Raw genomic sequence first — 23,208 nt, 5'->3', positions numbered from 1 at the left:
AAGAGTCTTTTTTGTAATATAAGCTTTGATATTTAAAGCCCTAGCATTTTTGATATTATATAGTAGATTTGGATTTATAGAATTGTTTTATTCTAATACTAATATCTGCAATATATAATTGCTTTTAAATAGCTAATTCGGCTTCTGATTTTAAAGCAAAAGCTATAACGATAACGCTATCTTTTTGATGGGTTCTTTTGACTATTGAAGTAAGCCAGAAGGGAGTTCCTATTAGCTTGAAATCTGTATTGAAGATTTTGATTTCAATTATAATCAAATCTATTTCTTTAAACTTAGAGAACTCTTTTATAAGGATATTGTAAATAATAACCTTATATCATTCTTAATCTTTTGAATTCTTTCGAATTTGATAATATTTTTCCAGATAGCTTTCTTTTCAATTAGAAATTATATTATAAAGGGATTATTAGTAATAATAATGATATTGTTATTGAGAAAAAGTATTGTTATAGTAACTATTAGTTTTTTGATTTCAATTTCCTGAAAGGCTTTATTAATCTTGTTTTGAATCATTAAAGGCAAAAAGGTTTTGGAATTAGGGATTTCTAATTTGATTAAGAATAATCGTTTTTGGATAATACTAATCTTTTTTTTTATTGGAATAGATTTATTACTTTTTCCTTTAATAATTAGATTCTATTCCCCTTTTTTTATAATATTAGCATAAGAAGATTTTGATATTGATATTGTAATACTAATAGGAGCCGATTTAGTTAAAGCTTTGATTTGAGATTCGATTTTCCGTATAGCTGTTTCCAAGTGATTGATTTGGGATATAATGATTTTGGAAGCTATAGTGAGATTTCCTTTTTCAATATATTCTCTAAAGATTTCTAAAAAGTCTAATAGCTTAGATTGTTCGTTATATAATTGAGAGAGAATAGAAACTAAAACTATGAGATCTTTAGCTTTTAGAATAGCTTCTTTAGAAATGATTGGATCGTTTTGGATTTTGAATTGTTTGTTTGGATTGATAAATAGTATAATAGAATTTCGCTTTTTGTTTTGATTAAAGATTTGAGTAATATTGTTTGGCTTTTGAGTAATAAAAGAATCGCTAGATATACTGAAATCTTGTATTCTGATTTTAGAGCTAGTTATTTGATTGATTGATAAAATAAGGCTTGATAATTCGATTAGGGTTCTTTAGAATAAATAGGTAAATTTGGGATTATAAAAGGACTGGAAGTGATTACTGAATAGATATTTGGTATTATAGATTGATCTGGGATGGCTTCTCTCATATCTATATCTGAAAGAGTATTTAGATTAATATTTGGAACCTCTACAACTATACAATCAGAGTGTTCCATATTGATGTTGAGATTAGATTATTTATTCTGAAATCTTAGGACAAAGTTTTTCATATGTTTTTTCGCATACGTTTTGTGTTTCGAAGCATTGATAATAATATTACAACAACTACTAGCCAGAATTACTTGGAAATAATTGCAATGGAATTGTATTGATAACTATGATCTAGAGCGATCATGAGAAGATTGTATTTCGAAGAAAAAGTTTCCTTCGAAATTTGTTGTGTGTGGATACAATACAGAGAATGCTATTGTCTTCAAATTAATATTATATTTTGGGTATCGATACAATATAACGTTTTTCTTTTAATTTTCGAATTTTCGAATTTTCCAAATTGATTTGTATATAAATAATAGGGCTTAGGATTCGGTTCTGCCCTATTATTTTCAACAGTTTCGATTATATATATTTAATAAGAGCTGGAGGATATTAAGTTTATAAAGATATACAAGGGGCTAGTTTAAAAGAGATAAAGATAAAGAAGAATGGTGTCTTCTTTTGCTATCTCACTAACAAGAAAACCCTTTATTATATTGGAGACAATTCGAAAAAGAATAATTCTTGTCTTTTATAGAAAGAGAGGGATAGCAAATTAGATTTAGGATTTTAAAAAGAGAAATTGAATATTGGGATACTTTAATTGGATTAGGGGTAGAGAAAAAGTAAAGAAAAAGTGTTTCAAAGAATGAAGACTATTTAATTTCTATTTATACTTTGAATAGAGATCGGATATAGCACCCCAGTATTCGTTTTTACTCCCCCAAATTGAATATATCTATTATAGATATCCACTAGTAGTTGTTAGGTTCTTAAAGCCTAGTTGTCCTAAATAATCTTGGACTAAGAAAAGGACGTTAATTAAATCAATCAATCAATCAATCAATCAATTGTTTCTTCAGAATGAGAAAAGGCTTCAGCTGTACTACGTATAGTTCCACGCTGGCCTACGATATAGAGAAATACGTATAGCTTTTGATCAATTGAAGCATATTGAGAGTGTTGTAGCTTTGTTTTTTCGTGACAAAACTCGATCAAAAGTCGAAAAGTGCGTAGAGGCATACGCAGTTGTTCTTGACGACGTTGAGGGTGTTTAGAATCAAGAAGAGATTGTGTTTTAAATTCACCAGGAGTACCAGTTCTTTTTTTCGAAATTGGAGTATAATAAAAAGAGCCAATAACAGCAGCTAAATTATAAATCAAGATAGGAATAAACTGTTCAGAATTATCAACCTCATTGTCGCTCATTGTGAATAAGAAAAAGGCAGTTTACAATCTAAATTATTAATAGAATCTAAAGCTATAATAGAAAGAATATTGAAGAATCTACTTTTAAACTAAGCTATATATATTCTAGTATGTGGGAAATAGAAATGTAAAGTAATCTAAATCGAAATCAGAGACGATTTGAAGAAAAATAAAGATACTCTATAAATTTAGGTATTTGAAGTATTAATATCATTATAATACTATATGGATATAGGGTGAAAGGCCTATAAGAGTTTATAAAAACGCGAATTATTTGTCAGATTGAAAACGAGAACTGCTTTTTCTAGTCCTTGTTTTCAATCTGCGCTTTTGTTTTCCTATACAAATTTGGTGAAAAATGCGGATTATTTAGTATCATTTTAGAGTGATTCATTTCCTCCCTATCTCGAAATATACTAAATTCATTGAAATGCGGATTATTTAACGGAATCCGTGATTTGACATCCAAACATGAATTCAAAATCCGCTTTCAAAAAGAGCGGAATATTCAGTGGATCCAGCGCGGATTTGTACATCCAAACTAGCCCTTAGTCTATTATGGGAAGCTGGCTCGTATTAACAACTAAATAGCTATGAAATACGTGATTTTCATGAAACAGTATATGATATTCTTATTTATTTTATTTTTTTTATTCGAGGGGAAAAGGCCTTATTTTATGCTTTTTCCTACTAATCTAGCTTTCCACTTTCGTTTATCTCTTGTAGATCTCTTCCTAATCCGGCCATTCCATCAAATAAAGCTTTTCTTTCTTATTCCTTATTCGATTTCGCTAGTACTATGTCGATCTTACTACGAATGGATTGAAAGAACTAATCAAGAGCTAATAAAGAATTGATTTTCAGGCCGTTCTGGGCTAATAAAGAATTGATTTTCAGGCCGTTCTGGGCTAAGAGCTCTCTTAAGCGACGATCATGTGATTTGATCATGTGATCTTGTGATTCGCTCTTAGTATACTATATGAATATAGAACTATATATATATAAAAAGATATATTATTATATTTTTTTATATAAAAACAATATTATTATATTATTTTTTATATAAAAACAATAGAATCCTCTCCTCGTATAATGAGAAGGTGATTCGCTATATCTCTTATTTGCTGATGTGTTATACTAGTACCAAGAGATTCCTGTACTAATATTCAGTTTGCTAATAGTTCCTCTTGGATCGGAGCTATCTTTTGCTGGCTTTGGGCACTTTCTTGATGCGATATACCATCATGTATACGATTGTGAAGTGTACTACGTGGTACACCATAATCCAAGCTAGCCTTCCTGATACTAGCTCCATTTACTATCGCTCTAAGCGTTTCCTGAAGATCATCTTCGAGGTAATCATTTTTCATTATATGAATATAATAATTTCAAAATTTCGAATCAATTGATTATAGAATTGTAGAGTTATTGAAGCTCTAAATATAATAATGACTCAAAGCGGGGTGATTTTTGACGTGTCCGAAATGTAGGGGTGTAGACTGATTTAATACGATTCAATAATAGTATTAATAACTAAGTAAATAGATAAATTGAAAATTCAGATATTAAATATCAAATATTGGATATTCTTTCTTAATTTGGTAAACAGAATTCTATATATAGATTAAACATTATATATTAAATCGATTATATAATTATTCTAGTGGTCAACCCAAGCCTACTTCTAATATTAGACTAATTGTTAGTCTAAGTCACCTCGTCATACACCTACCACTATATACGCTTATGACCTGTAATATTTACAATACTTTGTTATTCTCTAGTATTTATAATTGATTCATTTCACTACTATGCCTTGAAGCGTTTGCCGTCACAATTGCTACCCATTCTACAATAAAAGTAACCAAATGGCGTAGCTATCCTCCGTAATAATGCTAACTATTCATTCTTAGCATGACAATTTATTCACACATCTGTAATAGAGCACGTTTTTGAAACATTCAGACTGAGGCGACGGGGTATGGAAAAACGGGAAAATGATGTGAGTAGGCAATCTCTTACCAATTAGCAAAACCCAACGACGTTCGTGATCTGTTGGGTGCTATACATTTCGGGTCATGTACGATGGTTTTATGGCTAATAGAAACTGCTTACTCTTAAAATCGGCACCCCACAATGATCGGTCTCACGACCCCTCACATGAATATGCTCTACCATTCCGTTGCTGAGTGGCTCGGTTGGCTTTATCCTAAATGCGGTGGGCGCCCATCGCTGGAGACCCCTCATACATTCCGTCCATACAATGTAGAAATTCAATAAATTGAAGATAAGTGAGCATACAAGAATATTACTCAAAGCTAGCGTGATAATTTGAGCCAATGATCAGATCATCACCTATCATCCAATCCTCGTCATCCGATAGCTATAGAACTTACGTAAAGGAAAATTTGGTTGTCACTAGTTCCACCATTCGCCCAAAAAGATTGTATTGCTGCAATTTGTTCAGCCAGTCAGCTTGCGCGATTGCCATATGCGGCTAATAGCTTGAAAGTGACTACACCTACTTTCTTTGCCATCAAACAATCATTGTTATATAAATCTCTTATATTCTCATAAGCACTCAACATTATATTTCTTAAGCACTTTATTTAACAGTTATCCACCTCTAAGTCAAAGCCAATATGTCTGGTACATCAAGCCTTCTTGTTAGGTAAGTTTATATGAACTCATAAGGAATTATTCTCTGTTAACACTCATAGGATACTTGACACTGGCCGCTACTCTGATTTTACCATCAAATGTAGCAATAAAGTGTTTAGAGTTCATCGAAATGTAGTGTATCTATAATCAAGGCCTCTCGCCGTTCATGTGGATAGTGCATTTTTGGTTGGTAGATTTATTTCATTGAGCTAGCTCTGCTTACTCTGATTTAGAAGGCTTTGATCGACGAAATAAATCTGCCAGATGATTATCTGGCAATTGTTGAAAGAATTATCAAATTCCTTTATATCGGAGACTTCGATGCTATACCTTCTATTAATGAAATCGTTGAAGAGGCGTCAAATATATATTTCCAAGAGTTTCCAATTGAGGCATCCGATGAAAAATCAATTGCGCTTATCAAGGAAACTGTTTTTCAAGTAGTTGACGAATTTTTGGAAATATTGACAATTTGTATACGCGTTTTTATCATAGCAGAAAAATATGATATTCAAGTATTGAAGGTACTCGTCAAAACCAAATTCGAAAAGGCTGTATTCACTGAATGGAATACTATTTCACTATCAGCTAGCCTAAGGCTTATGTACGATGAACTTCCAGAGTCCGATCGCCTACTCAAAGACATTGCGATTCAAGCTGCTGCTGATCATATGGAGGAACTGGCTGATAAAGGGGAATTTGCAAAATTGTGTAAGGAGGATGGGGAGATCGCATACGATGTTCTCAAGGCTTTTTTACATGTGGCGAACCATTCTGCGATAGTATGTCCAAATTGTAACACGAAGCATAGGGGGAAAGCTTCAAATAAAGGAAAGCAAAAATATAGCTGCCATGGTTGTGATGATCACTTTTATATTGCTTTAAATTAAATACAATTTTAAATACAACGATTTTGAAGAATGCACTGTGTTCAGTCATAGGCAAGTTTGTTCGCTCATCAAATTTGTCGACTGCAAAATAGTTCTTTCGTCATCAATGTTCCTATCATATTCCTACTGAGATGACTCTGGTAGATCAACCACCAACCGCCTCTGCTCTCAGAAACGGGGATATCTCGTTGGCGACATTTATGATTTGAGGTTCGGTGGAATTGCATCTATCAAGCCTAGGGTGTCAGGTCTTCAATTTCGTTATGGATCCGAAAGGTACGTAAACAAATTCCTCTCCGATACCTTTTCAAGCCCAATTATAGATCCCCGCGTCCTGAAGAACTTAGATTCGAGCATGCAACACTCAAGTTCCTTGCTATCTCATCCATACCGCCTTAATTTCGCTTCCTATACTACCATGCAATTCCTGCCGATCCCATCGAGGCGACCGACTCTCAACCTTTGAGAGAAGCATTCCATAACAAGCCCTGCAACGAAGGTCGTTCTATTGGCGCTGGTATTTAGCCACAAGCTCCGCTGTCTTAGATTTGTTGCAGCGACCGCATTTGAAAGGGGTGGAGGAAGAGAGGCAATGTAATATCAGTTCTCCTTTAGGATTAAAGACCTTGACAACTACTAACTTGGAGGGAAGTGCTTGGGTCTGAAAATCCTAACCTCCCAAATTCTAAAGAGTCGGGGCGTAGCCATAGTATGTCGTGGCCCGGGTAATACACATTACTAAGGACTGAAATATATTGCCCCTTTCCTCGCAATTAGCATTGATAATAACAATATACGCAGCATATTAAAGCCCTCTTTACTAAATGTTAACAAAATAGTGAATTTATGTAAATATAAACGTCTATCTCAACAATTTTAGCTCGCCAAATCCCCGTGTCCCTCATCATCTCCTTCTGCACATATTTTACCACACATGCCTGAAGTTACCATTGCTTCATCACAAGCACCGCTCTCAATATGCTGCGCTGGCCCGCTCGTAGTAGAGAATTGTGAAAACGACTGCTTACTTCCCTCGTGCATTCAAGCACGCGGGCAATGGGATGATGCCTCATCGAGTCCTGATCAGGGCAAGGACTAATTGTGGACGCTTGATAAAAGATGTTGCTGAAGTGCATCATGCTTAAATTTGCGAGTAGAGGAACGGGGGCAGCGGGGGCATGTTTGATAGCCATGCGAATCTTGAGGCCAGAAGATGGCGAGCATGGAGTAGAGTTTTGTGATAGTTGAGTCGAATGAGGTTGAAGTGGGTATCGAACTTCGAATCTGCGATGCCGAGGTCTCAGATGTATTGCGATCCAGCGGCCCCTGTATTTTGACTGCTTCAGAATTATTCACTGCAATAGCTGCATTCAATTTTGTCTTTGTCATCCCAGACACACGTTCTACAGCCTCCAAATGATGTAACTGGGCCGATGGGAAACTAAATTGCTTCTTGCGCTCCACATTTGCCATGAAGTTAATGTCGCCCAGCGGCTTACGATGTACCGACATCAGATGCTGCTTCAACGCAGCGCAATCCTTGAAAGATTTTGGGCATTTCTTGCACTTCGCTTGGCGATTGCCCTCATCTTGTTGTTCTTGTAAGTTCTCTTTTTCGGCTCCCTTCTGCAGCGTATGTACCTGGCTATAACGAAGATGAGCTGTGAGTGCTCTTTCACTTTTGAAATTCCGTTCGCAGTCGCAGCACCAGAATGGTGTCGCTGAGGAAAGTGTTGTCACTCGAGCGGAAGAATGCGATTGCATATGTAATGCATTCAGAAATCTCGTAGAAGAGATGATATCACACTTGTAGCAGTAGGCATGCAGATTTTCCCGTTGGTGAGCTTCAAGAGATGGTTTTTGTGCGAAGCGCTGCTTGCATTGAGGGCAAGTGTATTTATCGATAGAGGGCTGACGGGCTTCGCGCAATTCTTCCTGGCTATCCAAAGGATCACAACAGAGGCAGGAGCAATGTTTCATGGACCTTCGGTGTTGAATCAATGAAGGCATACTACTATGGCAGTAGGATATTATTTTGACGTAATAATAACGACAGTTGTAGGGTTTTCGTTGAATGGGGAGGTGAATAAAGGAAGGATGAACCGGGAAATGTGTGAAAATATGTTGGATAGATATGGCAGGATTGAAGATGAAAGATGAATGGTGGGTAAACGGCAGATCACATAAGAAGTGTTCCAAAGTTTGTTTAAGTTCTCCGAGCAGAACCTTGAACCAGAAAATGAATCATGTATGCATACAGTCGCCATACAGTCGGCATAAAGTCGCCAATCCAAGCCGATCTCTAAGTACAGTGGTTCAAACTACTCAAAATAGCACAATGAGAAGAAACAGTGAGAAGAAACAAGGATACGAAACAACATGATAAGAATATCATCATTCATTCGAAGGGGCTCGTTTTTTTTTCCATGGCAGTCATGTTGTATGACCACAATCCAGCCACAGTTGACTGCAGGCTCCAGGAGGAATTGATCAAGCCGCGTACCCCGCTTTCAGACGACTTTAATGCAAAGAAAGTCGTAACAACGATATCGACTCTCCAATGAAAGATCGGGTTGATATCTTTTTCTGTCCTATACACAAGCTACACATAAATTGAACATAAATTGCCGTCAATCCTTAGGTCGCAAGAAGCTTCGGTTATGTATATCCAGCCTGTTGTAGATTAAGCGTAGTTGATACAAGCTTGTTTTACAAGCGTGGGGTGATCTTGAGCTAATACCGGACGGGCCGAAGCCTGGGCCACTTTGCCAGATGCAGAACTAACAACGGACATTTGTTGATCATCCCCCACAAGGCTTTGGAGCATGTCTGGTATCTTGAGAATTGATCAACGTGGATTGCTTGACACTGGCTCGTACTATTTGCTGCTGTCCAGTCTGACATGTGTTTCGGCTTCAGAAATATCTTTCTAGAAGAGCAGATTTGGAGAAGAATCGGTCTAGAGAAGAAGTGTGTGTGGGTTGGGAGTCGCCGAGTAAGGTCCATAGGAGAGAGTCGAGGCAGCAAGAGGAAGAGGATGGCATTAAGATCAGCGTCATTGCATGTGCAAGGATGAGTCAGCTGAGCCAGAAAGAGTGCTAGCATGTACGTCACTTGCACCACCGTCTACCAAGACGAATGTGGGGAATACCACGTCCCTCAATAGTTAGCACCTAAAGTAGAATAGCCTTTGATTCCTCACTCACGCCGATATAACACTGTGATCTAGCATATTCACTCTCAGCCTTAGCCTCAAGTATACATTATTTGCAACTTCAATTTTTCACAGCCTCCTGAGTTCTTTTGCAACAATAGCAGACTTAGATTATATCTCGCAATTGGAAGACAATATCAAATACAGGTTCACAAATCGTCTTTTAATATACAAGGCATTGACAGCACCTGATGTAGAAGGTAGTAAAGAAGAGAATGAGGAAGAACGACAACAATATAAAGGAAATCGCAAACTTGCCAAGCAAGGTAAAAACCGGATTCATGTTACAGGAGCTGCCTCTAAGGTCATGTGGAAGTGTCTAGAGATCTCTTGAGGTGGTTTAGACTAGATTTCAAGTAGGGATTCAATAAGGTTGTAACTGGTTGCAATTCTTGTAATTATAGTATAGAACTAATGATTGTTTTCAGTATAAAGCTTTACATTATAATGAAACCCATTCCCTTATATAGATCTTCGTCCTCTGAAGTCGGTCGACAAGTCGATCGGCTTCTAGTCACGTAGCACTTATCCGTGACCCTTAGCAAGGCCGCTGCTTATCTAACCCATGCCTACTCCTAACCTGTACTCACTAGCTAACCTGTAACCGCTATACATCCTATGCTTATTGTAGGGTAGATGCTAACAAAAGATAAGTACCTATCTTTTAATCACTGATTACTTATCTGATTATCACTATCTTTGATTACCCTTTAATCCTACTATCCCTATCGTACTGTTTTCGTAGGTTCCGACACTAAGGCTTTAGGTTTATCTTATAATACATACCTCCGTAACAAAAAGTAAGAGACAACCTGACTGCTGTAGTATAGATAGAGAGATAAGATAGGTCCTACTTGATACACATTCTATAAAATCCTCTCGTCGTAATTTCAACCAACCAATTACAAAACACATTTCAAATCCCCCTGTTATAGACAGGGTCTTTAAGATCTATTTGGTAGTTTGTAGAATGTTAGGAAAAGGTGAATTTTTTTTTAAGTCTTTGTGTGAACGTAGATGAATAACTTCAATTCAATGACTGCTATACCACTTAAGGGAATGCGAAAAAGACTAGCTCCTTCATTAGCCCTAATTTCAAGGCCTCCTATTTCCTGTATATAGCTATAGTAGCTCTTTAGACAGAATACAACTTTGGCATTTAGGACCTACCAAGCTGTAGATGCTACGTCATCTGTATCCTTGTACAAACAGTCTTTCATTTGGATAGAGGTATGAGTTAAGGGAACGATTTGATAACGTAAGTCGTGGCGTAAGTACCATAGTGGCGTAGATACCATAAATGCGGGGGACTACTCAACTAAAACTTATATTATTCAACAGTCAACTATAACGTGGTTTAACAGTAAGTCAGCCATATCAGTAGGTCGGCTATTTTTACCTCAAATTATTATTCTATATTCAATATGCATTTTCTTCATAATTAATCATAGAAATTCATTCCAAAAAAGCATATATAATCTTAGCTATTCAAGCTATTAAATTAAATAAAAAATTAATAATTCAAAAAGCAGCTCAGCTTTATTATATATCTCGATTTATATTAGGTAATAGAATTCGAAATAAACCTAATATAACTGAAAGTCAATCAAAAAGTTATAATTTATTGAATTGAAAGAGGAAATATTTATTCAATATATATTTGATATAAATAAAAAAGGATTTTCACCTAAACTTAGAATAATAAAAGATATAGCAAATCATATTCTCGAATCGAGAGGTACAAAGTGTATTGGGAATCTTTAGGTATATTGATTCATAAAATATTGAATCGAATTAAAGATATATTTTAGTTATATTTATGATTTTTAAAAAGCTCTCTGTAAAGATCCTAAGCTTATTAAGAAGTAGTTTTGATTGGTTTCGAATATGCGAGTAAAATACGGTATTCTCGATTACGATTTCTACAACTTTGACAAAACAGGCTTTATGATGGGTATAATATGCTTCGGAATAGTAATAATTAATGCTAAACGAAATAACAGAAGCAAGGCAATACAATTAGGTAATAGGGAATAGGCTATAGTGATTATATATGGTGATAAGGAGAGCGAAATTATACCCCTATTTCTAGTGATTCAAGAATAGGTTTATCTTTCTAATTAATATATCGAAATCGATTTCCCTATAGATTAGGCTATTAAATCTATATCTAATAGATAAATAAACAATAAAACAGATTTAGAATAACTGAAGCATTTCGATAAGTATATTAAGAATCAAAAAAAGAACAAATATCGGATATTGATATTAAATAGATATAAAAATTACAAATCAAAACCTTTTCAAGTATATTGTAAAGAGAATGATATTATATATTTGGATTTATTATTATATTCAAGTCATTTAACTTAATTACTTGATATAAACTATTTTAGCAATCTGAAATATTCATATAATAATTAAATTAATAGATTTATCAAGATATATATCAATTATATTTCGAAAGTTGAATTCTTTATAGTTTTCAAAACTGTATACCAAGAATCAATCACAATTTAGAATATGAAATCAGAATTCCGAGAAACAGATTTAATACCTTTTAATTCTGAAACTATACTTTCGAAATTGAATATTCGAATTTGTATATCTATTCCCTTCTTTTTCAATTTAAATCAATAAATCTCTTAAACCCTTTATAATCCAATAAAAACTCTTTTTTAATCAATATTAATTAAATCTCGAATAACTTATTATCAAACAAGCTTCTCTATACTTATATTTGAAACTATATTAGTTTTAGCTAAAGGTATAGAGAGATTAGCTTATGAGAATATACTTTTGAATATTGAGATTTGTATATTTCGAAAAGCAAATAAGATATTAAGCAAATATCAATATATAAAAAAAACTCAAATATATTAAAGAAGAATATTTATCAAACAAGAAGCTCTTGATATATTATCTCAATAAAAGATTAATATTCAGATTTAATATAATAAGCATCAAAAAGAGAGGAATTCTAATAGGGAATTATTTTTCAATCGATATTATAATAAGTATAGAAAGATAGGACATAATACAAGGACTTTTCAGAATAATACAATAGATTCTAGATTATTAGAATCTCTATAGTTTCAATCGATTGATTTAATTGTTGTTGAATAATATAGCTTTGGAATAACAATTCGAAATAAAAATGGCCGATCCACTGATATGGCCGACCCACTGTTAAACCACGTTAATACAATCCCCAATTTCACTTTCAGATTCATCCTCAGCTTCTTCTTCATTATCTTCGTTAATCTCAGTATTGTACATAATCGCCTTTCCCTTTCCCTTTCTATTTGTTCCTGTTTGCTTTTTAGTAGCTTTTTCAGCTTCTACTACTGCATCACATAATTCTTGCGTAGAAATGTTGAAATGACCTTTTAAAACTACTCTTTTTCCCTTTGTATGAGTTGTACGCTTCTTCATGATCGACCGGAGATTATTGGCATCGTGTTGATGGACGATACTTCGTGCTCGAAGTTGTTCAGTTCCGGTTGTTAATTTTCGAATATATTGACGAACCGGTGTTGAAGGAACTGTACCACTATCAATTATTGAATTAAGAAGCGTATTTGCTGTTTGTAAAGCTGCTTCATCTGGGGGTGAACTGTTAAGAAAGACTCCGTTGTTGTCACAGTATCTATGTAGCAAATTTAATCTATGTATAAAGAATGAATAGCTATCACGGTGCAGGTAGAGAGGACCTAGGTACTAGGTAATTATCACGGAGGTAATAGCTATGTCTAATGGTCACTTTGATCAGGAGATAGGTATATAGAGTGATAATAAACTAGATTGACTTGAGGTGTGATTATAAGGATCATACCTGCTTTATATACCCTGATCAAGCAATGGAGTCGTCTAATTAGGTATATAGAATACACAAATGAACTGAGTGAAATAGTTTTAGTAATTATGGGAATGAGTACTCCAAAGGAGTACTAGGATTAATACCGTAGGGTTACACTATACGGTGAATTCCGTGACAATATCAGATTGTCACCAAGATTCGGATGGACAAGAGAGTATCGTACAATCCTGATCTCTCGTGGTTTTCGTAAAAACGAATTTGGCATAGAGACGCAGAACAACGAATATGGAAGCAAGTGCAATGCACACAGAATAAACTCCAATGATGATATTGTTCTCGTTCAGTGGGTTGTCAATATCTGTACCTCGCCAGTGGGAGGTTTTATAGCTGAGAGGCCGAGGAAATTGTCTGACAGTGACACGACGCTGGCGATAGATTGTCATGTGAACTTGATGTTCCTTCTATGCTCCTTGGTAATGAGAAATGTAAATGCAAAGGACAGAAGATCGACAGATATCTCACGAGGCTGGGTGCGTCGATAAAATTCAGGAAGAGTCAACCGAGCTAGGTTGGCATATTACCTCTATGGGTAGATTGCAGGCGGTAGCAGCGTAGCATAGAGGTGTGGTAAGATCTATGCCACAAGCACGTACGGGAAATCATGTTCCGTACTGTAAAATGTACCACTTACCGATCTTGAACGTGTTTGCGGCACAGCGCCTGCATGTTGGTGGGTAAGCAGTGGTCAGCATGCATGCTGCCATTTACAGGAGAAATTAAAGTGGCTGCAGTCAGTGGTCGCAACGGGTGTGTTTAGCGTCAATTTCTCAATACCCGTTTGTTATGAGTGGCTCCAAATCCCCATCCAGCTGCAACCCGTGAAAATGAAGCTTCACCACCTATAGCCAAATGCTGATTGGCGGGGATGGCTTTTTCATCCCCGTCACCACCTGTAACCACGGGTACCCGTAACCAGCCTTACCACCCAAGCCACCCGTTGCGACCACTGACTGCAGTGGCGGCCTGCCTATTTTTACATCGCATCTGTATTGAGGTTATCTTATCCCTATTCACGCGGAGGAACAAACACTCACCATCAACACTCGAGAGACGCTTCGTATACTACCTCACCCTTCAAATCAGTATGGCTACACCCTACGAGCTCATTTACTACACAGGCGTTCCAGGCCGCGGTGAACATGTCCGGCTCATCCTCGAGGAAGCTGGCGTCCAGTACAAAGACACACAGTCACTATCTTTTGATGAAGCCCGGAAGAATGTCGTGACTTGGCTCGCTGGTGGCGGCCATGGAAACCCACCTTACTTCGCCCCGCCTCTCTTCAAGCACGGCGACCTGATCATCTCTCAGACCCCCAATATTCTCCTATACCTTGGTCCCAAGCTTGGACTTGCCGGATCGCGCGAGAACGACTTGTACCGAGTAAATGCCCTTGCCCTGACAGCGCTCGACCTTCTTAGCAATGAAGTTCACGATACACACCATCCTATCGCTACAATACTACCCTGGGAAGACCAGAAGGAGGAGAGCAAAAGACGCAGCAAGGAATGGGTCCAAAACCGCCTCCCTAACGTCCTTGCGTACTGGCAGAGAGTGTTGGAGAACGAGGAGCAAGGACCAGGCCCATGGTTGTTGGGAAAAATATTTAGATACGCTGACTTGGTCTTGTTTCAGGTATATTCTGTTCTGCCTCTTCCGATAGTGGCCCCTGTCCTGATATCCCTCCTTGTATACTATATAACTGGTATATCCTTTGACCTGACTGACCAACTGCCATAGACCCTCGATGGCACCCATTATGCTTTCCCTAAGGCAATGAAGCAAGCCAGAGAAGCCGGTAAATATGACAAGGTATTCAAGTTATACGAAGACGTCAAGGCTCGGCCAAACATTGCTGGGTACCTTGCCAGTGACAGAAGACAGAAGTATCAGGACTGGGGCGTCTACCGGCACTACGACGATAATGATGTAGTTGCTGAGTAGGTAGCCTCTTTTGGTATAAGGTGTGGCGAGTTATATTGTATGATTCAAAGAATGAGTGTTGCGTTCAAGAAATGATACCATGGTCCATAAAGGAAGCCTTTCTATTGAAAAATATTGTTTTATTTCCCATCAATTCAATTAAAAACTTATCACGTATCGACTACTATGAGGTTTCAAGTTACGTTAGATTCGTGAAATACTTGCACAAATAGATCATGATACTGATCGCAAGGGCTCGTCTGCTTGCAACATCAGTTTGGCCTCCTAGGTTGGCAGAAGAACGCGAAGCCCCAGAGACCCGCTTGTTGGGTTCTGGGTTTGCAGTCGCGTCGCGCCTATATAGCAAAATCTCCATAAGAATCGCCCCTATAATTATCTCCCTTATAAGGATAATCTCTTCACAAGAATATATTTTTTGGTTTCAAAAGTTTTTAGGTCTAAAAATGGCCTACATCTTTAAAATTTTCTTATTAGGATATCCCTATCGACCGCTCCTCTAGGTCAGGTGATTCAATTATATGGTGTTCCACTGTGGTTGGCAGTTCAAGCTCGAAGCCTAAAGTCCCCATAATCATATATCCTGGGTCATAATACATCAGGGTCCTAATGCAATCCATGACGCTCCACATGAGTATAGTTTAGTGTTTCCCCATGAGTCCGCATGAACAGTAAACCCTTTCGAGGTTACCTCCGAGGCATAGACCTGGACTCTAGAATTGGCCTCATTCCCAGTATCCACGCCTGTCAAACTCAACATTACGATTGGAGGTGACTCAAATTCTTTTGAGAAACTGATGGAACCGATGAGTGCGTTAGCGTCTGTTGGTCTTAAGACTGAACCAATTTCGCCAGGTGTGATCTTAAATGAGCTTTCCGCAGGCTTGACAGCTCCAGCACCATGTAGTGACAGCCAAACAGTCATTTTGTAAGCCGCTTTAAAAAAAAATAGCAAGCTCTAGATAAAGTGAAACCGCACAATGATAGGAAATGCCTCAATGTTGAAATTCTTGAAAAACGTTGAGCTCTACGGTCTGTACTTTTATATTAAACAGTTACAAATCATGTGAAATGATACCCCATGACTTTACCATACAAACTATATGAGCCGCGTCAAAGCAAGCACCAACACCACTCTTTCTACAAGAGTAGAACCGGGGTTCCTAGGTGTCCAAGGGAGGCACACAAACATGGGTATATTTCTGGATACAACACATGAGCACGTCCAGCAGAGGGCCCTGGCAGTGTCATACATCACTTTTCCTTCCCTTTCTAATACTACCCCCTCTACCCCAATCAAAGGTACCGAACAAGGGCGATATGATCTACTATGAACAAAAATAATTACCTCGCCTGAAGGAAAAGATCTGCCTAAGAAAAGAGTCTATCAGATGCCGAGTTACTGATTTTGTGACAGCTAAGAAATTCCTTCTAAATAGTCATCCCGTGTTATAAAAACAGTTAGCTTGGCACGCCACCATACTCCTAGGGAGGCTGTTAGGATGGCCCTATGGCCCTCTACCCACGTTACTTATTCTTTTTTTATAATTTATATATATTTTAAATCTGATGTGACAGAAGGTTGCTGAATAATAGAAACAGCGTCTACCCTGCAAAGCTCTTCCCTCTATGATGCATTACACGTTCTGTCAAATAACCTAGAAATGATACATGAGGATTGAATGGACGATATTCAAGTGAATCATCGAGATACGATGGTTGTTGAGCCTCAAAAGTGGAGTAATTAGTGGTACCTATTATTGGGTTACTTTAGCGGGAGCACGTCCTCGCGACCTGCCAGCTCCAATGCATTAATGCCTAATGTAACGAGAGTATGACGTCTTTTGAGACAAACAGTAACAAAATTCGACTTTTTAGTACAGATCGCTAGTTTTCAGTATAGATTATCAGTCTTTAATGTAGATTATTAGTTTTCAATATAGATTACTAGTTTTTAGTATAAATTGTATAATCGTATTTTATTTATTTATTTATTTATATTAATTAACGTCTGTTTTGGACCTCCCTAAGGGTATTTAGATGTGCTAAGATAAGGAATTATTTGAACAGTGTGATCGTCGTGACCGAATTTAGCAATTTAATTTCAATATCAGGGGCTATTCGCTTCTCTACGGGTGCGATCCGCTTCTGTTTCTAGAAGGGAATATTTAATCCGGATTGTTGTGAGATAAAGCTTGGTTTCCGGGTGGATAGGTTTATTGTAAACTTCGATCTTTATAGTAAAAAAGAAAAAGCAAGAATGGATTACTATTTGTTTAGCCAAATAATAGAACTCTTATATTATATATTAGATTTGTGATTTTTAGAGATATAGTATATTCAAATAATCAATTAAGTAATGAGTTTATAAAGAGTAAGCAATAAGTTTTATTAAAAAGATTATTGCTTTTTAAGGGTTCTTTAATAATTAAAATAGATTTAAGTATAAAACTCTGAGTCAGTGATTAGCTGAATGAGCTTGTTAGGTATATATAAGAGTTTCTTGATATATATAATCATCTACTTGTTAGATTGTATTTCTATAGAGGTAAGAGGCTAATCTGAATGCTTTAAATTGTTTATAGTGTATTTAAAGAAGTGATATGGTTTTTTAGTATTACTGTATAAGTAGTTTAGCTTATTGTTTTGATAATTAAATCGTTGATAATAAGCAGTGTAATTGCTATGATCTGTTTTTATAGTTATTAGTTAATATAAGATTACTTTTAGTAAAGTTAGTTTCTTTAATTCCTTTATATTGTATCTAAAAGATTATTTCTTATAGCTAATGAAGAGAAAGGAGTTTATTTCTTCCTATTAAATAGATTCTATATATAGACACTTTTGATAAACAATTGTTCGGACCCTATTGATTATTGATAGCTTATCAATTGTTTAGTTCATAAGCCCAATTGTATTTACATTTGTTAAGCAATCTACTTCCTTATTACCTTTGATCTCTATATATCCAAATGATCACTTTATTCTGATATTGAGTTATTTCATTGCTTTATGATATTTATAAAAAGCTTATTGTATTATAAGTAGTGTGTTTCTATATATACCCCAAATAATCAATATACTATTAATACACATCCAAATCCAACTATTCAAAGGATCTTTAAGTATAATAATTAAATACTCCAATCCACACTATACTCCTATCACTTCTATATCGAATATATATAAATCACTTCGAATCTACTTAAATCCGAAGGCTATTTAAATATTATTACAATATATTATATATCTATAGCCAATACAATATTTATAATCAATAATTTATTCTGATTTATTAGAAAAGATTATGTAGTCTTTGGATAGGAGTTGTTGCTATTATTCTTTAAAAGCTTGAATTATTTCTTTTTTGATTAATTCTTTTGTTAAATTCGTTCTATAATTAATCAAAAAGTGCAAGCGGAATAGCTTCGAGTGTTATGTCTTTGGGATAAGATAGCTGAACTGCTGGATTCTTATAAGAGGCCCTCTTGCTGTGCCTACTCCTTATTCGCGTTTTCATATTACTAGCTTCAAACGATTTATTAGCAAATATTGATTATCGATTGTTTTTAATCGGAATGCGAATTGCAGTTTGGCATATTCTAGTGTGACTATCCCTGATAATAGGCCTGTTTTTTTGATAAGAGCTGCGATTGGTATTGTCTTGTATATTGGGATTGCTCCTTTTATAATAGTATTGATTATTCTATTAATATAATAAAGATAATCTTTTATATTTATACCTATACTTACATATATCTAAGTAATCACTTTATCCTGATATCGAATTATTTCATTGCTTTATAACACTTATACATATAACTTTCCAAGGGACGATTCACATATACTCCTTATTTATTTCCCCTGCCCCGGCAAGCTTAATCCTATCAAACCTTGTAACCACAGGAGGCTTCCATCACGCCGATGGCGATGTACGCTCTTGGTGTACCAAGCAATTCCTTAACTTAGGGGTGTTCCTCTTTTAAATAGTTATCAATACCTTAGGGGCTAGTATACAGCCTTTACTAATTATAAAATCGCCTACAGGCTCTGCTCTTAATATAATCAAGAAATAATTCGAAAGAATTAATAAAATAAAGGGAAAGAGACAGAAGGTGATTGAAATATTTATAATATTAGTAGATAAACTTGTATAAGGATTTCAAGACTAATAATACAAACTCGCCACAAAGTTTAAAAATACAATCATTTTTGCTCTGTTAGGAATAATGAAGACTACCCTTGATTAAGGAAGAAAGCCTGCAATAGAGTAATTATAATCAGAAAGTAATATGTAGAAAACCTATACTGATATATTGAAAACTCAGATAAGGCTTAAGACAATAAGCCCTATTACAGGCTTTACTAATACAATACACTCTGTTTCTAATAGAAATACAAACACTAATGTTTAGGAGCATATAAACTCAAAAGGGAGAATAATCGAATCGAGAAAACAATCCTTATAATAACTAGCGGGGAAGCTTTGCTTTTAGAGACTAATCTATTTTTATTAAAACTCAGAATAAAAAAGGTAATTACTGGAATCATATTAATAGAGATCCCTTTTCTTTAAAGGAACAATACAGACTGGATATTAAGATACAGCTCTAATACTAGTCGGAAGGAGATTATGAAAACAGAAAATGTTAAGTGAGTACTTAAAACCCTTTATACAATAAATATATATAAATTAGAAAAATAATTTATATATATAATCCTACAAGTATTATACAATTTCTATTATATCAAAGATGCTCCTGCTTCTATATTTATTGAGTTTATTAAGAAGGAGATTACAGCTCAAATTGGTAAATAGCTAATCAATTATAGATTGGTATGTAGTGGGGTTAATCCGATTATTAAAAGAGCTATCTGGATTATTGGCTTCAATATTGTAGTATTACGGTTTCGACTATTCAATAACAGTTTTTATTCGGTTCTTCTAAATAAACCCCAGGAAATTCAATTTTATAGTATTGATTGCTTAAAGTATTATAATTTCTTCATTTGTAATAAAACTTTAAGATACTCGATATATAGTAAACTAAATATTGAGTATAAGGGTGTATTTGTATATTAATAATATACTAAAGCAATTCAATATATTAATTGTTATAAGCCCTTCTATACTAGTTATTCCAACTGTCTAGCTGCTTCTAGGGTCTACACTAAACAACAGATCGTTCTGACCACAAAGAAACTGGCTGTAGTTAGAGTTGTTGATAGAAAAGATTATAAAACGCTATACAGAACAAATATAAATAAAGCGGATCATACTTTTGAACTACTTTTGTTTTTTAGAGTAATAATTATAGAAACCCTGGTTACTCTAGGGGTAAGGATTATAATATATAAAAATAAATACCTCAACAAATACTTATACAGGTTTAATACAAATCTGCTGATTGCATTAATCATACTATACATATACTCAGCTTATAGCCAAAGTTAGCGGAATCTCAATATAGAAGTCTTAATAGAAAAAGCCTTTACTTTAATAAATCTAGAGATAAACAATATAGAGATCTCTATAATAATAAATACTATATCTAGATTCTCTTTATAAATAATATAATCAATAAGTATATTCAAAGGAACAAAGGTTTTATTATCATTTAGATAAATATAAACCAGGAATATACAAATCATATTATACTATTACAATTAGCAGCTAAAGCTCAACTAGATATAATCTATTTACAGAAATCAAGACTATACTGGAATTTAATTATACAAAATTATAATGTATATAATCAATATCAGCTAATTAATAATTAAAATCTTTAGAGAGATTTAAAAAAGAATAAACAAGGTCCTTGGGTTATAATATATATACAAAAAGATATATATTTGAAAGTAGAGCAAATAAATCGATTTGAAAATAGAAATCTATTCTGGATACAAATTAATGGATACTCAATCCTGAATATTTATAGAGCTTTATATATTTTGAATATTATTAATTATATTACATACTTGATTTCAAATAAATATATAATTATAGAAGGGAACTTTAATATAAAGTATAAACTATAGAAACTAGAGGTGATTGTAATTAATCAAAGGGCATAGCTTGTAATATAGGTAAACAAATAGGGTATAGAGTTTATAGGTACTTTAGGCATACCTATCTATACAAAAGGGTATATACTAGATCTAACCTTCTTTAATATACTATTCACTTACACAGAAGTGCTGGAAGAATTCCATTATGAATCTAATCATATTACTCAGATTAATAATCTAGCAAATTGCGGAATAACAGAGTAGAATCAATACTACTATCAAATAAAAAAAGCGGATCTACCAAGATTGAATGGACTAATGGCTAATCAGCTAGTTCACCTTAGTAATATAGATATCCAGACCACAATCAAGATTGAGATCTACATTAATAAACTTGCGAAAGCACTAGACAAATCGATCTGAGTGATTAGCAAAATCAATCGAAAGATAGGGAAAGCCTTGTCATAATGGATGAATGAATGCAAAAAAGCTTATCGAGTATATATAGAAATATAAAGAGAAACGGACTTGAAAAGGAAAACTTATACTATACACTTTTTACAAAAAGTAGTACAACAAGCTAAGAGATTCTATTGAACTATACATCTAGATAGGATTAAGAATAATAAAGAACTCTATCGAATTATAGAATAATATAAATTAATCCCCAAAAATAATACGAAATCCCTCTCTCTAATAATTAGTGAGCAGAAGATCTGCAATACAAAAGAGAAAGCGGATACTCTATTTATAACAATTCTGGATTAATTTAAGGCGAATAATAATTTTTCAAACAATCTACTATACAATCAAATATATAAGAGAACTTTCCCCTGAAAAAGAATAATCTCAACTAAAAAGATAAAAAAAGTATATTATAGAAGTCTTGTGTATTATATCAAAAGTGAATCGAATTACTATATATCTCCTTAAGGTATGCTGGCCGAATGTCAAATTATTGATTCGAGAGATATTTGTATTATATCTAGCTCTAAATTATTACCTAAAAGAATAGAAACTAGTGAAGATAATAATAATTCCTAAGGTAAACAAGAAAAACAAAATGTCATTACAATTATAGCAATTAATAATTTTGATCTTTTATATCAAAAAGGGTTTCGAATAATATATAGCTAGCCAAATATCTTAAATAGCTTTGAAATATAAAGTAATCAGCCTATAATACTATAGAATACTTCCTAAAAGATTAGGGATAGATCTAATAGCTATCTTTACTCATAATATGGAGTTTGTATTAGCAATTGGTAATATAATTTTGATTATTACTATAAATATACAGAGAGCTTTTAATACTTTTTTGAAATATTAATTTTTGAGCTGAATAATCAAACAAGAATAGTTAATTTCATTATTCAAACTAATAAACTTATTCCTTATAAACAGAAAAGTCAAAGTAAAACTTAAAGATATTACAACTAAGAAGTATCTAATAATATATGATACCCCTCAGAAGTCCTTACTATCATCTATACTCTATATACTCTATCTTGCTGAGCTTTTTAATCGAAATACGAAATTCTGTTTCAACTATATAAATGATATCGCGATCTATTACTTTTTCAAATATCTTTTTATAAATACTAGAATCCTGTAATAACAAGTATAGCAGATTATTAGATGAGGTAAGGAGAACAGAATTCTATTTGCCCCTAATTTTTATTTATTTATTTATAGTGATTAACGTCTAATATCTGACCTCCCAAGGGGTATTCTAGATGTACTAAGGAGCGGGCCTACGGGCCACTAGCGTTCCAGTCGTTTATAGTAGTATAATATTAGCTAAACAGAGGCTTGTTGCCTTTGGTATTCCCTCGCTTAGTATCGCTTATAGCAATCCTGCAACTATTCTATCTAAAGATTTGTGATTCTATTTTAGAAAGCCTTGTTTCATATACTATCCAGATATCGACGAATAATCAGATCGATTGCTATCGATCGGGAGAGCGCTCGGAACGCTTATAGCTGTTCGGTACGGGTCTTAGGTTGATCAGGGTAGAGAGCTCATCCTCGGGGT

General features: G+C 34.5%; 4 protein-coding genes across 4 annotated transcripts; 2 read left to right on the top strand and 2 right to left on the bottom strand.

Annotated features, from left to right (window-relative positions):
• The first annotated feature begins 5,161 nt into the window (after window positions 1–5,161).
• EAF02_002661 (uncharacterized protein) lies at window positions 5,162–6,145 on the top strand. The gene is given in 4 exon segments (XM_038898709.1): window positions 5,162–5,251; window positions 5,301–5,378; window positions 5,394–5,427; window positions 5,475–6,145. The coding sequence occupies 4 exon segments, from the start codon at window positions 5,223–5,225 to the stop codon at window positions 6,129–6,131; spliced, it is 798 nt and encodes a 265-aa protein (XP_038760997.1). The 5' UTR covers window positions 5,162–5,222; the 3' UTR covers window positions 6,132–6,145.
• Window positions 6,146–7,226: 1,081 nt separating this feature from the next.
• EAF02_002660 (uncharacterized protein) lies at window positions 7,227–8,141 on the bottom strand (the record flags this gene model as incomplete). Its single annotated transcript, XM_038898708.1, has 1 exon — window positions 7,227–8,141. The coding sequence occupies one exon, from the start codon at window positions 8,139–8,141 to the stop codon at window positions 7,227–7,229; it is 915 nt and encodes a 304-aa protein (XP_038760996.1).
• Window positions 8,142–14,309: 6,168 nt separating this feature from the next.
• EAF02_002659 (uncharacterized protein) lies at window positions 14,310–15,431 on the top strand (the record flags this gene model as incomplete). Its single annotated transcript, XM_038898707.1, has 2 exons — window positions 14,310–14,858; window positions 14,964–15,431. 2 exons carry the CDS (start codon window positions 14,310–14,312, stop codon window positions 15,165–15,167), a joined length of 753 nt encoding a protein of 250 aa, XP_038760995.1. The 3' UTR covers window positions 15,168–15,431.
• A 331-nt stretch (window positions 15,432–15,762) lies between these two features.
• Window positions 15,763–16,089, bottom strand: EAF02_002658 (uncharacterized protein; the record flags this gene model as incomplete). The annotated part of the gene is made up of 1 exon (XM_038898706.1): window positions 15,763–16,089. The coding sequence occupies one exon, from the start codon at window positions 16,087–16,089 to the stop codon at window positions 15,763–15,765; it is 327 nt and encodes a 108-aa protein (XP_038760994.1).
• Between the last annotated feature and the right edge of the window lie 7,119 nt (window positions 16,090–23,208).

This window comes from Botrytis sinoallii (assembly GCF_014898435.1).
Source record: "Botrytis sinoallii strain Bc 23 chromosome Unknown BSIN_004, whole genome shotgun sequence".
Taxonomy (NCBI): domain Eukaryota; kingdom Fungi; phylum Ascomycota; class Leotiomycetes; order Helotiales; family Sclerotiniaceae; genus Botrytis; species Botrytis sinoallii.
Note: the sequence above shows the minus strand (reverse complement) of the source record. Positions and strands in the feature narration are given on the sequence as shown.